Here is a 14,518-nt window from a genome sequence, read left to right on the forward strand (position 1 = left end):
GCTAAAGGGTAGACCTTATCACACACAATAATAATAATAATAACCAGAGGGCAGGCGGAAACTTTTAGAGGCTTATGCATAACTTGTGGAGGTGGTTTCGCGGTACATACTTATCTCCAAACTCATCAAGTTGTATACATTAATTATGTGCAGCTTGTTGTATGTCAAAAAAATTAAATACAAAAGAATGTTGAATTTTAAGAAAAAGAATATTCTTCATATTTTCAATATGTTCTTTAAACTTCCCTCAGACAACTAAATGAAAACTCATACAAATAATGTGTTTCTCACCTGCTTACTTGTTCAAGTGTGCACACCTGCAAGGGTGACAGATGATTTAATCAGGGAGAGGACCTGCCACCCCAGAAACACCCTGCTAATGCATTCCAACCATCTCTGCTCAGCCTCCAGAGAGCCCAGGCATCCCCGTCTAGAGGCTACTGTGCTGTGTCAGGTACTGTGAAGTCTCTTCACCTCCCAGATCCACCCACCCATCCATCCATGTCCCACCCCAGGCTCCTTGCAAAGATCCAAAAGACATAGTAAAAACTTCAGACCACATACAGCCTCAAACACAGCATGGCTACAGGGTGAACACCAAACCCTGGCATCATTAGTAAAGCTGACTGACAAAGAGCTAGTTTAGTGTTCTGAGACCTTTTCAGCAATAATAATGCAGAGTTGCTAAAAACCAAAGAAGAAAGCAAAGGAAAGGTCAGTGTTCAAGGTTAGTGACAAGATAGCCTCACTGAGAAGTTTAATACCATCCTGCATTTCCTTCTGAAGACATAATTGTATTAATTTTGTTTGTGCCCAAAGCTTTGCAAAGAACTTAGCTATATGTAAGTCACTAAGTGTCCAGGGCTTTTTAGTCTGGTCCCTCATCCTCTGGACTGATGGCTTCAATGGGATCCTGAGTCATCCATCAAAAGAAGAACCATACACACAACTGAATTCTGATAAACAGGGTGGGAGTTAAAAACGGTACTGATTCTAGTGGTGACAATCATCACTAAATAAATCCACTTCCACTCTTGGCAGCTTCTCTGAATATATCACTCGGTCATGCTGACACTCGGAAAGGGACCAGAGACTCCTAATTAGGATGCCTACCCTTCCCTTCTTATGGAGGAACGTAAGCACTGCCCATTAGCAAGCCCCTGAGAGCAGCCGCTGCCCCAGAGCTGACTGTTTGCCATTGGGCCGACCAACAGGCCACCACAGTGGAAGGACTCTAATGCCTGGCTCAGCTCACCAGGGCCCAGATGTCGTGATTTTGAAGTCCTGCTCCTTTTCTGCCAGGAAGTGATAAAAGCATCAATTGTATCAAGTAACCTGTGATCTCAATCTGTCCAAGGCTCTCATTATGAGAGAAAGCCTTCTCCCTATCTGCAATTTATCTTCTCATGCAATTCAGAAAGTCAGAGGTGAATCTCAGCTTCCACTGGGGTGATCAGCTATTAATAAAACCAACACATATTTTTCCTGTGTCATTCTATCAAGAACTCAAAGCATAAAACAGACCTGCAACCTACGTTAATGACTCCATCCCAACCCAGGGCACATGCAGTGGAACCGGCAAGTTCTCACTCATTCCAACACCCATGTCAGCCCCACAGAAGAACCTCAGAACATGGCAATGGAGTATAAAAACCTTTACTGGCCAGGCACGGTGGCTTACGCCTGTAATCCCAACACTGCACGAGGCCGCAGCGGGCGGATCACCTGAGGTCAGGAGTTCCAGACCAGCCTGGCCAACATGGTGAAACCCTGTCTCCACTAAAAATACAAAAATTAGTTGGGGATGATGGCACATGCCTGTAGTCCGTGCTACTTGGGAGGCTGAGGTGGGAGAATCGCTCGAACCTGGGAGGCAGAGGTTGTAGTGAGCTGAGATCATGCCACTGCTCTCCAGCCTAGGCGAAAGAGTGAGACTCTGTCTCAAACAACAAATGAAAACAAAAAAACCTTTACAAGTGATTTCACTATAATATCCATTTTAAGCAATATTTTTTCCAACCTCATGGCAAGCAAACTAATGCCACCTCCTGCCCACAAAGATGTCATCATCCTAATCCACCAAACCTCGGAATGTCACCTTAGGTGACAAAAGGGGCTTTGCAGACGTGATTAAGTTAAGAATCTTACAAAGAGGAGATTATGCTGGGTAATTCAGGTGGGCCCAATGTAATCTCAAGAGTCTTTACAGTGACAGAGAGGGACAGAAGCATGACAGAAATTAGAAGACGCAGAATCGCTGCTTCCCAGGGCCCTCACCACAATCGCTGTGCAACCTTCACTATGACCTGGAGGCCCAGGTCCTTCCCAGCTTACCTCTGTGGCTTACTTCAACGCAAAGTTCCTGACATCCCACCTGGGTCGCCAACCTTTCCCCACTGAACTTCAAGTCTATATGCACCTTCCCTCTTGATGACCTCCTCATCTCCTTCCTCACACCCCCACTCCCCTTCCTAAGGCTAACCGCTACACCCAAGCTCCCAATCCCATCCCCCTCACAGTGTCAAACCCTTCTGGAACAGACAGGTCCTCTAGGAGCTTAAGGTCTAAAGAATTCACAGACCAGGACGGGCATGGTGGCTCACGTCTGTAATCCCAGCACTTTGGGAGGCCGAGGCAAGCTGATCACAAGGTCAGGAGTTCAAGTCTGGCCAATATAGTGAAACCCCGTCTCTATTAAAAATACAAAAATTAACCGGGTGTGGTGGTGGGCACCTGTAGTTCCAGCTACTCGGGAGGCTGAGGCAGGAGAATCACTTGAACCCAGGAGGCAGAGGTTGCAGTGAGCCAAGATCACACCACTGCACTCCAGCCTGGGTGACAGAGCAAAACTCCGTCTCAAAAAAAAAAAAAAAAAAAGAATTCACAGACCCGCCCCCATCCCACTGCCCCCCCCCCCCCCCCAAAAAAAAGACAGGCAATTACAGTATCTGAGCTCAGAGCACGTGGGAGTGCTTGCCCAGGGAACAGCTTGCCCAAGTCAGGCACTTAACTCATACCTGAGTGCACAATCAGAATAGCCTTCCATGATACCACCTGAGGGTCTTCAATTATAGTGGGCATTGAAATGGCAAGGTCAAAGGGATGGGAAAATAAGAAGCGAAAGTATGGTGCCTTCACGACCCACAGCAGTCAGTTCAGTCTGCTGGGCTGGATGAAGACTTCTGATCCTCATCTATGCATCAGAAGCAATGTTCATCTGTTAAAAAATAAAGATGCCTAGGCTCCAGGTGCAGGTAATTGTTCAAAACTCCCTACCTCATTCTAATGTACAGCCAAAGCTGGGAATGGCAAGGAAGTCTCTGTAGACGCTGAAAGCTTTCCAAGGGCGCTCCTCCATATGCTAAAGGACTCGAATTCCAAACCTTCAACCTCCACGGGTCTGCTTTCCTAAAGCTGAGTGCCTGAGACACAGGCCCTGGTCCAGATGCTGGTCAAGTGACAGTGCTAATTCCCCATTTACAGTCACCTTTCTCCCCTTTTACAAAGAAAGGCACACCCCCCTTCCATTTCTAGTCTTACTGGGATGTGCTGGTCCAGAACTAAAAACTCTCTAAGGTACCAATCTAAGGCCACTGAAAATACTGGCAGTGACATTATTAAAGAGAAATTGTTCTGACACTTGTCAAAATGGTAAGGCTTTATTCAAGACTATTGCAATAGGGGTCAATCTATCACAACACAGAAGCGAAACTGAGCTCAACTCCAAATACAACCAAAATGAGTGTGAATTCACAGCCAAGGAGCACAGTGAGGGGGTCAATGGATACAAAATTGCTAAGAGGAGAGGCATGATGGGTAGAAGGAAGGAGGAATTCTTGCTGAAGACAGCCTAAGGTGATGAGATATTAAGGGTGAGGGGATGACTTGGCAGGACTCTTGCTGAAACTGAGCTCCACTGAGGACAGACACAGAGGGCAAGGTGGAGGCCTAGTGAGAAGAGGGCTCAGAGGATTCTAACCAAAGTCTGGTCAAGGGGAGAATTTTTGTCAATGCACGCCTTGCATTTCAACTAGTTTCAAATTCTTTGCTTTCAATTAAACTGAAAGATGACCTAATTGTAGATTACTATGCGTTTTGGGCACATCACTCGGAAGTTCAACATGAAACTTTTTCCATTTCCATCAGTTATACATGCCCTAACTTGAAATATCCTCGTCCATCTCACTCGGAAATTTATTTCTAGTAAATTTTACTGTTTATGTTTAATAATATTCAATTGGTAATACATGAATAATGTCAACCAAATGTGCAATAAAAATGATAAATCAATTAGCCACTTTTAAATTTTTTGGAGGTATATCTGAGGAAATATTTTAAAAATTAATTTGGATACACATTTTGTTACAAAAAATGACAGAGCAAAACTAGACTTTCAAGCATAAATATATTTCATTAGAAGAAAATTCTATAAAGAAAATAGAAAATCAAAAAAGGAATGCTATATTTGCAACCATTAGAGAAGATTATTTGCATATTTTTAAAGGAATGACAATCAGTATCAAATTGCTAATGTTATTTAGATTCCACTGAACACATTAAAAAAGTGATGTTATAGTTTAATTTTTAACAATGTTTACAATACATGAGAAATCAAATCTATTGTAACCATTTAAAATCTATGACAAACAAGATCACACAGGTTGAGTATCCCTTACCTGAGACATTTGGGATCAGAAGTGTTTTGGATTTTGCCATTTCTTTGGATTTTGGAACATTTGCAAATACACAGTGAAATATCTTGGGGACAGGACCCAAGTCTAAAGATGAAATTCATTTATGTTCATATATACCTTACACATATAGCCTGAAGGAAATTCTATACAATATTTTTAATAACTGTGTGCATGAGACAATGTTTTGGCTGTGATCTGTCACATAAGGTCAGGTGTGAAATTTTCCACCTGTAGCGTCACATTGGCGCTCAAAAAGTTTCAGATTTTGCAACACTTAGGATTTTGGAACTTCAGATTAGGGTTGCTTAACCTGTATGTTCCACTTAAAATTATGTGAGAGGGTATACAGTTTTTGAAAATTGCGTAAGAGAGTATAAGAGCCAAAATTCTGACAACTTTTGAGCTAGAGAAAGCTGCTCAATTTGAGAGGAAAGAAAGAATTCCTGAAGAAATTCTAAGGTGGAAAAACAGTGTTTGGAAGTTATTCTGAGAGCAGCAGAGAAGAACAGAGATTTGATGTTGTTTTACACAGCTGCCCTTAGGCTATAGGAACCTGGCTTCATAGCTTCACTCACCCCAGGCCTGGCTTCTTTTCTCTCCAACTAAAGGGAAGCAGGAGGAACTAGGAACTAGTACCTTCTTCAATAATAATCTCATCAACTCTCTCTCTCTCTCTCTCTCTCTCGCTCTCGCTCTCCTCTTCTCCCTGCTCCCCATAAGGGTTTAGGATCTGTCCCCACCCGCTCCAGAATACCACGTTTTGGCCCTTGATGACATTCAGCTCACAAAACAAGAGAATGAGGCCAACAAAAGAGCTAAAGAGTTTCACTCATCTTTCCTCCCAGTATTAAAAAGTCAAGCTAGCGAGACTCCATCTCAAAAAAAAAAAAAAAAAAAAAAAAAAGGCCGGGCACGGTGGCTCAAGCCTGTAATCCCAGCACTTTGGGAGGCCGAGACGGGCGGATCACGAGGTCAGGAGATCGAGACCATCCTGGCTAACACAGTGAAACCCCATCTCTACTAAAAAAAAAATACAAAAAACTAGCCGGGCGAGGTGGCGGGCGCCTGTAGTCCCAGCTACTCGGGAGGCTGAGGCAGGAGAATAGCGTGAACCCGGGGAGGCAGGGCTTGCAGTGAGCTGAGATCCGGCCACTGCACCCCAGCCTGGGTGACAGAGCAAGACTCTGTCTCAAAAAAAAAAAAAAAAAAAAAAGTCACGCTGTCACCTGAGTAGCTGCTCAACCATCCTAGGAGAAGAGATGGTTACGGACCCTTTTTTTTTTTTTTTTCTATCTTACTTAGGGCAGAAAGTAAGAGCCAACTATGATCATAATCACAATCTTGCTTTCCCTTTTGTGGACGCTTATGACAAAGTTTCTTCTTAATCTAGTCACAGATAGTAACAAGCAAATACACTTTTTAATTGACAGGATAAGGAAACCCTTCCTCCTGTCCGCAGGTGTGCAGCCACCTGGGCACAGGAAACTTGCGTGGGAATGACTGACAACATAAATATTCTGTTAATCCACTCTGGGCCACGAGTTACAGACCAAGTAGAGAATCGTCCAAAGGGCCTCCAGCAACACTAAGGGATCTCTCTTTACAGGTGAACATCAGTGGGAGGTTAGTTTTTCAAAGACTTCCAGGCAACTCAGAAGGAGTTGAGATTCTGTAATACACAGTCATGGCACTATCCAACCGTGACTCCTAACGACCACCAGATATGCCCTATACTTGAAGCAAGCAACTGATCGACTTCAAACCTGATTTACAGGATAATATCTCTTTGTTCTGGTCTGAGGACACTGTTCTCTTGTTGACAGTTTTGAAGTATATAGCTACACTTTCTGAAATTTTATATATATATATATGTATTAGTCACTGCCTCTCTGTCTTCACTGACCATTTGATTCTTTAACCCTGACAAGGGAAGGTCACTGTTTGCCAATTATCGAATCTGATGGCCTTCTGCAAGGTCTCTTCTCTACTGCTCCACAGTATCTGAGTGCAGATCACCTTCGCATTTAGACACCCTGCTACCACATTCTAGACTCTCATTTGTTGGATCTCTTTTCACCAAGGACAGATAATCAAGCACTTCAAAATCAGTATTTAAAATTAAACTCTGACTTTTTAAAAGTAAGGATATCATTTCCTCTCCAAGTCAAAATCTCAGTCATCCATCTCCACCCAGAAAAGATTTCTGTACTTGACTCTGCTTTGTTCAACATATTTGTATCAGTTGGATAAAACCAACAGGAGTATAATAATCAAATCAGTCCATGGCACAAAACAATACAGAACACTGGATTTTAAAAAATAGTGTTCAGACAGATGTTGACAGGCTTAAGGAGATGAGATGAATGAAGTAATGTGAAATTGGAACCAACGTAAAGTCCTCAATTTAGGTTTTAAAAAAATAATAAACAGCTCTACAACCATTATGAGATGTGGTGGGTTAGCAAGCAGCACATGTTAAAAAGATTTCGGTCTCACTGCAAACTTAGGGTGAATTTCCTGGCTGCAGGGGTGGAGGTGGGAGGACGCACTAGTATCATTTTATCTGCTTAATGTCAAGGGTCAAAGGTTCTGATGCTGCCAGTCAGACCACACCCACAGAATACTGTTCAATTAAGTGCCAATGGGGAGGAACTGGAGGGGAACCAAAGGTTTCAGGACAAACCAGAAGCAACACTGGATTCACCCCAGCCCACTTAACAGTGGCAGTTCCATAACTAATCTCTGATCCCAAGATCACAGGAGAGTGCAACCCAAATACCAGACACAGACCGCAAACAGGCCCTGCAGACCTCACAAAGGTGCAGCAGCTCATGAAGCCAATGAAAGTGACAAAAGATCTGGCAGTCAAGCCATTTAATATGAAACAAAAGGTGCCCAAAGGAGAATGATATGAATAAAAAGGACAAAGAGAAGCTGGAGATGGGGGTGGTGGGAGTTTCCAGACTAGCGCAACTAATTCTGGGGAAAAAATTTTTCACTATGATCATGCCACTGAAGTCCAACATCAAGTGAAGACTGTCCTACGTGCATCAAAGAATTTTGTCAGGAAAATTACACCATCCCCCCAAAATGGACTCATCATTCTAAAATGAGTACTCAGCACCTGACCAATATAGTGAAACCCTGTCTCTACCAAAGAGAAAAACACACACACACACACACACACACAAATTAGCTGGGCTGCAGTAGCGTGCACCTGTAATTCCAGCTACTCAGGAGGTTGAGGCAAGAGAATCGCTTGAACCCAGAAGGCAGAGGTTGCAGTGAGTCGAGATCGCGCCACTGCACGCCAGCCTGGGCGACAGAGGGAGACCATGTCTCTAAATACATAAATAGATTTAATATAAAATAAAATGAGGACTCAGGATGAAATTAACTTTTATGTTTATAATTTGATCTTTTTTTTTTTTCAAAATAAAGTCCCAACCAAACTTTTTTTCTACTTTGACTAGGAAATGTTGATCCCTGATTCACATGGATTAATGGCTAAGTGGCCTTTTTCTAGGACCAATCATTTTCAGATATTGAGGACATCCTCATCACCGTCTAGTCCAAAAATTTCAAACTGCAGCTATGAGGATGGTGAGATGATTCAAAACCACGTTTTGAAACAACAGAAGGTGAGGCCTGGAGAAGAACACACACACAAAAGGGAACCACACAGCTGTGTTAGAAGACTGAGGGCCTGTCATTGTGATATTTCTGAAAAGCCCATGAGTGCAGACCTAGGACCAGGCTGAAAATACTGTCATTTCCCCTCAATATTACGGAAAACTTTAACAACTGAAGTTGCCCCAAAAGTTGATACTTTGTCTTAAGACACAGTGGGTTTCCATCACTAGAGGTGCTCTGCTGCCCTCCAGCCCCTAATCAACTGCCTCTTCTTTTCCCACTGCCCATCTACTCCGCTCCTGCCCACAGCGCCCTGACCACTGACCGCTTTACTAATCATTTTCAGATATTGAGGACATCCTCATCACCGTCTAGTCCAAAAATTTCAAACTGCAGCTATGAGGACGGTGAGATGATTCAAAACCACGTTTTGAAACAACAGAAGGTGAGGCCTGGAGAAGAACACACACACAAAAGGGAACCACACAGCTGTGTTAGAAGACTGAGGGCCTGTCATTGTGATATTTCTGAAAAGCCCATGAGTGCAGACCTAGGACCAGGCTGAAAATACTGTCATTTCCCCTCAATATTACGGAAAACTTTAACAACTGAAGTTGCCCCAAAAGTTGATACTTTGTCTTAAGACACAGTGGGTTTCCATCACTAGAGGTGCTCTGCTGCCCTCCAGCCCCTAATCAACTGCCTCTTCTTTTCCCACTGCCCATCTACTCCGCTCCTGCCCACAGCGCCCTGACCACTGACCGCTTTACTCATTCAGGTCTCCATCGAGTCCCTGCTCTGTGCCAGGCATGCTTTCAGGAGCTAAGGATATATCGTCAATCAATAAATCAGAGCAAAACCTTTGCCCCTAAGTTGCTTACAAGGTAGAAAGTAAATTCCGTCATATTTTAAAGATAGTTGTGGGGAAAGGAGGATATTGGTCAGAGTAAGGTAGACTAGGAAGAGAACTGAGAAGAAATTTTCAATAGGGTGGTCAAGACAGACCTCACTGAGAAGCTGACATCTGAGAAGCTTCATCAAGAGGACATGATAGAGTGAGTTCTAGGATATGTCCTTGCCCTGCGGAGCCAATCAAGTGAACACTAGCCTAATCCTATCCTTGCCATATATTTCTAAGTCATTTACCCCCCAGTTAGCCTTTATAGCTGTGTCCAAAGTAAAAGAAAGCAAAGACCAAGGAAAGCCCAGGTCTGGGTCCAATGCCCACAGCCCTCCTCAGACACCTGGACCCAGGCTTTCCCCACTTCCGAGTAGAGCTCTTGCCAGCCAGTTCATTTATTGCTGCCACTTCTCACCCATGACCACCTGGCCTCCAGTGGAGCTTCCAGAGACAGTAAACTCCCTGCAGGATTCTTTTTCATTCAAATTGCATGTTGCTCGGTTTCTAAAAACTCTAAGAGTGGGTGGGCTGAAAGGTTTATTTCAGGAAATTGGCAGCCAGGGACTGCCACATTTGTTGGAATTCCAGGGCACAAAAGACATTTGGCAAGAGACAAAAAATACTCTTAAACATAACTCGGTTCTAATTTCCAGACTCTCAGGCATCAAAATACACAGAACTTCAGAAAAATACTCAGTAATCTTATTATTTTTCCCTAGTTCAAAGATAATGTCCATTTTGCAACCCTCTCTAAGAAACAAACGTTCCTTTTTTCTTTGAGACAGAGTCTCGCTCTATCACCCAGGCTGGAGTGCAGTGGCGCCATCTCAGCTCACTGCAAGCTCCACCTCCCGGGTTCTCGCCATTCTCCTGCCTCAGCCTCCTGAGCAGCTGGGACTACTGGTGCCCGCCACCACGCCTGGCTAATTTTTTGTATTTTTAGGAGAGACGGGGTTTCACCATGTTAGCCAGGATGGTCTCGATCTTCTGACCTCGTGATCTGACCACCTCAGCCTCCCAAAGTGCTGGGATTACAGGCGTGAGCCACCGTGCCCGGCCTAACAACTGTTCCTTTTTCTAATCCAAGAACTGTTCTTTTGCCTAACAGTACTGAAGCACAAGGCAACCTGGCTTAAGCGTTTCCAGTTCTTGGTTCCTGGGACAGATCAGAAAGACAATGAGATCAGTCCCTTCACTAAAATGAGTCTATCTCCTTGGAAGCAGAGGCACTGGGGCACTGGTATTGGTGAATTTTACACTAAATAGTATACTATACATTTCTGGCCTTACTTCAATAAGAACAGAGTCCTTCAAACAAATACTAAGTAGATTTCAAAAGTGTCAACAACCAAACCTCTAGAAAGAGAATGCAGTGACAATATCTAGAAAACAAAACACACAACAAAAAGCCCTGGGGAGGTGCACATGCTCAGGGCCTCATTACTCCCAGGATTCAACTGAAGTGTAGTCAGTTTTAAAACCTTTTTTTTTTTTTCCTTTTAGTTTCTAAGGAGTTACTGCCTGAAGACCACTAGGAATTACTTCAGCAGGGCTACTAGGAGACAGCTTAGTACTTTCACTCTTCTTATAAGGATTGTTTGCAGGACCTCACTTCAGCCAGCTGGCAGAACAGAAACATAGAACCTTAGCATTTTATGAACCAAAAAGGCCTCTGAGGTTCCCTAATCTTAGTCACCCTTGACAATCTGCCACATTCGTGGCCTGGGTCCCTGGATTATAACCAGCTGGCACAGAGCAACAGGGGAGAGGGAGATAAAATCAGGGCCCTTACTGGCTGTGCATATAATTCATAGGAAACTCTGAGTTAATAGAAAAGAAAAGTCAGTCCAGTAATGAGCTTCCAAGAAGCCTCCCTAGGGGAGGAATGGTGCTGTCAGCTGCTGCCTGTTCCTCCCTGAAGCCCTGCCTGGGCTTCAGGAGGGGAACACAACCAGGGTTTCTCAGAAGAGTCCTGGTGATGGCCACTGTCCAGGCACAGTTCTTAACAACATCCGATTTCACTCTTCAAAGTGTCACCGTTTGTAGGCTGAATCACACTGTCTTTCTAAGGAAGGGTGACTGAATTTCTAAGGGGAATACACTTTCCAGGGCCAACCACTGCCCTCGGGATGTAGAGCATGCAAATTCCTAACATGTTCCTGTGTGCGCAGATGGCAGAGGAAGCAGAGCATCGCAGCGGGGTACACACTGGAACCACACTGCCGGGGTTAGCATCTTAAGCCCTCACACTTAACAGCAGTGTTAAGTGTTCACTTCCCATTTGAAACAAAAACGAAGATAAAAGTAATTGCTAGGAGGATTAATGAGATAACATGTGTAACATTTATAGAACAGTGCCTGGCAGTTACCCTGGAGCACTCTATGAATGTTTGCTAAGCAAAAATAAATATGCAGTTCTATGCCTAACAGGTAAGTAAATTTCTATAAAAGGGATGGTGAGGCAGGGAAGGAAAGCCCTTCTCAAAACAGTCTTTGGATTGCCCTTCCTACTCAAGGACCCCTCACTAACATAAACCCCGGTGCATGTGAGATTCTGGATGGTGCTAGCTAGGGACAGGGTGCTGGGGGTGGGAACGGAGTTACCACTGCCACCACCCCTTAATTTCAAGTGGTTTATGATCAACCACATGGCAAATTTATACACTGAAACCAGCTCAGGCAGAACAAAGAAACAAAGACAAATGTCCCAGGTTGCAGCTAGCAGTCAGAAGCCAGAAGCCACCAAAGAGCTCCCTGGGTTGCTTTTATGCACTCAACCTGAAGACAGCCATTTGCCATGGCACATGCTCCACACCTGCGACTGCACATCCACGTATGTGATTCAGGACTTCAGAAGCATCACAGGTACTCATCAGAGCACCCCATCGGAGTTGAAAAAATCTCAAATATAAATCTCATACATGAAATTTCATGTGATGAATGATGACGAAATCTCCTTAACTCCTCAGAGAGACACCTCTCCAGCACAAAGTGGTGGTACTTAGGATAATCATCATGTCAAAGTGGGTGACATCACACTGTCCCCTCTGAAACAAAACTGGCCAATCAAATAATATTTGACTGTGAAAGTATCATCTTAAGCAATTACGTTTCAGTTTTACATCACACTTCTGCCTTTAAGGTCGTTTCAACTTTGCAGACATGATCTGAACTCCTATTAAGATGATACATTCCTATGCAACGAAACAGCTATTTTAGAAAGAATGGAGTCACTGAGGCAGTCTAGGCTACACATAGGGCACAGAACCACTGAGACAGAAGGTTTGGGAGACATGGGTGGCACAAACTAGAATGAAAGAAATGCTCAATAATTTAATCAAGTGCTGATTTTAAAAGATTGCAAGGCCGGGCGCGGTGGCTCACCCTGTAATCCCAGCACTTTGGGAGGCCGAGGCGGGCAGATCACCTGAGGTCAGGAGTTCGAGACCAGCCTGACCAACATGACGAAATTCCATCTCTACTAAAAATACAAAAATTAGCCGGGCATGGTGGTGGGCGCCTGTAGTCCCCGCGACCGGGGAGGCTGAAGCAGAATAGCTTGAACCCAGGAGGCGGAGGTTGCAGTGAGCCAAGATCACGCCATAGCACTCCAGCCTGGGCCACAGAAAGAGACTCCGTCCCAAAAATAAATATTTAAATAAATAAATAAATAAATAAATAAAATAAAAAATACAGATTGCAAGTGTAGGTACACACATTAAGGTACATACACATCTGTTGTCATGTGATTAGTGGTCTCTGATGCACTTCTTTGTTCTCTATGGTGAGTCACTCAGAGAATGTGATTCCTAAGGTTCTAAAATTCTGAACAAATGGAAAGAATGCAAGCAGAGCACTCCACGAAAACATTATAAATACCAAGCTAGGGAAATATTTCCGAACAGAAACAGGAAGTCTTGGCGATGGCGGAGGCTGGAGCAAGGACAAATTTGTCCACCAGCCTTCCTTTCAGGAAAACACTTTTCCTCCAACATTGTGTAATAATTACTTTTAAATAAAGGGCGAAGACAAACTAGTAATTTCCAGCACCAATCTCCAACGATTAAGGAAAACAGTTTCACAACTTCCTAAAACAGAGGCATGGGACTCATTACCTATTTACTTTGACTTCATTAATTTAATGCAAATTTCCTTCAGAATAACGAAGCTGAAGAGAAAGTTGAACAAGCCCTGATTCAGACTGGACACCCCAGAATTCCTCTAGTTCGCATTTTAAGGAACCTGCTTTAGTGACAAGTGGGTGGCCCCATCCGAGGATGCAATTTCACAGCCAGGAGCAGCCGCGGTCCCAACCAAGGCTGCGGTCACGGACGCTCTCAACCGGGAGCCGCTCAACAAGTTCCCCGCCGGCTTCGGCTCCGCACCCCCACCCAGCCAGGCTCTCCGCGGAATTTCCTCCCCGCACCTGAAGGCTGCGCTTCCTTTTCACACGCGGGAACGCCTCCTCCCGCTGCTCACCTCCACAGCTCCAGCGACACTTCCCCACAGTCCCCTCCGCCCGCTCCCCTTACCCCGGCTCAGCACCCATCCTTTCCTAATCCCGAACTGCCCGGCGCCCCGGACTCCCGGCGCCTGCGCCGCGCCCGAGGACCACCCCCACCCCGCTACCCGGGGTCCATCCATCCTCGGCCCTTCGAGGCTGGGAAAGGGAGCGGACGGTGCACAAAGGTCACCCCGAGCTAACGGAGGCGACCGGCGCGGGAAACGCGCTCACCCGCAGGGTGGGGGCGGGGTGCGAAAACCGAAGGAACGACGAAGGCGCGGACCGGAGCCGGGAGCCTCCCCGCCACCAGGGTCCCGCACCTCCCAGCTCCGGGAGGCGCGCAGGGCTGCGGCTCCCCGTGGCTCCATCGTCTGCGCTCTCCGGCAAGGTCCTCTCGGGCGCCTCGGAACTGCGCGCCCCCAGCCGCCAGCATGGTGGGAGCCGCGCCTCCGGCAGCGCCCGGTCCCCGGCCCCTACCTCCAAGAGCAGCCCGAGCAGCAGCGCCGCCACCTTCGCAGGCTGGCGCCTCATGGCTCCTCGCGTCCTCTCCGGCGCGCCCGGACGCCGGGTCGCAGGCGCGGTTCGCGACTCGGCCACCGCGCGGGGCGCGCGGGCGGGCGGACTCGAGCCGGGAGCCGGCGAGCGCTGGGGGGTCCGGCGGGGAGCGGGCGGGAGCCGGGGAACGCCGCGCAGCCCTCGCCGCTCTCCGCCCCCGGCCGCCGCGCGCTCCCGACACGCCCGACCAGGCGCGCGCCCGCGGGCTCCCGGAACCCGAGGCCGGGCCTG

General features: G+C 46.0%; 1 protein-coding gene across 2 annotated transcripts in view; it reads right to left on the bottom strand.

Annotated features, from left to right (window-relative positions):
• The window catches only part of VOPP1 (VOPP1 WW domain binding protein), a 100,525-nt gene extending 86,067 nt beyond the window's left edge, over window positions 1-14,458 (bottom strand). Inside the window, exon 1 of one of the 2 annotated variants that reach the window (XM_033194508.1) lies at window positions 14,210-14,458. In XM_033194508.1, the coding sequence (XP_033050399.1) occupies window positions 14,210-14,263 (54 nt within the window). In that variant the 5' untranslated portion in view covers window positions 14,264-14,458. The remainder of the gene's footprint in view (window positions 1-14,209) is intronic. The other variant, XM_033194509.1, reaches the window with a different exon arrangement.
• Window positions 14,459-14,518: the final 60 nt, after the last annotated feature.

Source organism: Trachypithecus francoisi, unplaced genomic scaffold (assembly GCF_009764315.1).
Source record: "Trachypithecus francoisi isolate TF-2019V2 unplaced genomic scaffold, Tfra_2.0 Lachesis_group4, whole genome shotgun sequence".
Lineage (NCBI taxonomy): Eukaryota > Metazoa > Chordata > Mammalia > Primates > Cercopithecidae > Trachypithecus > Trachypithecus francoisi.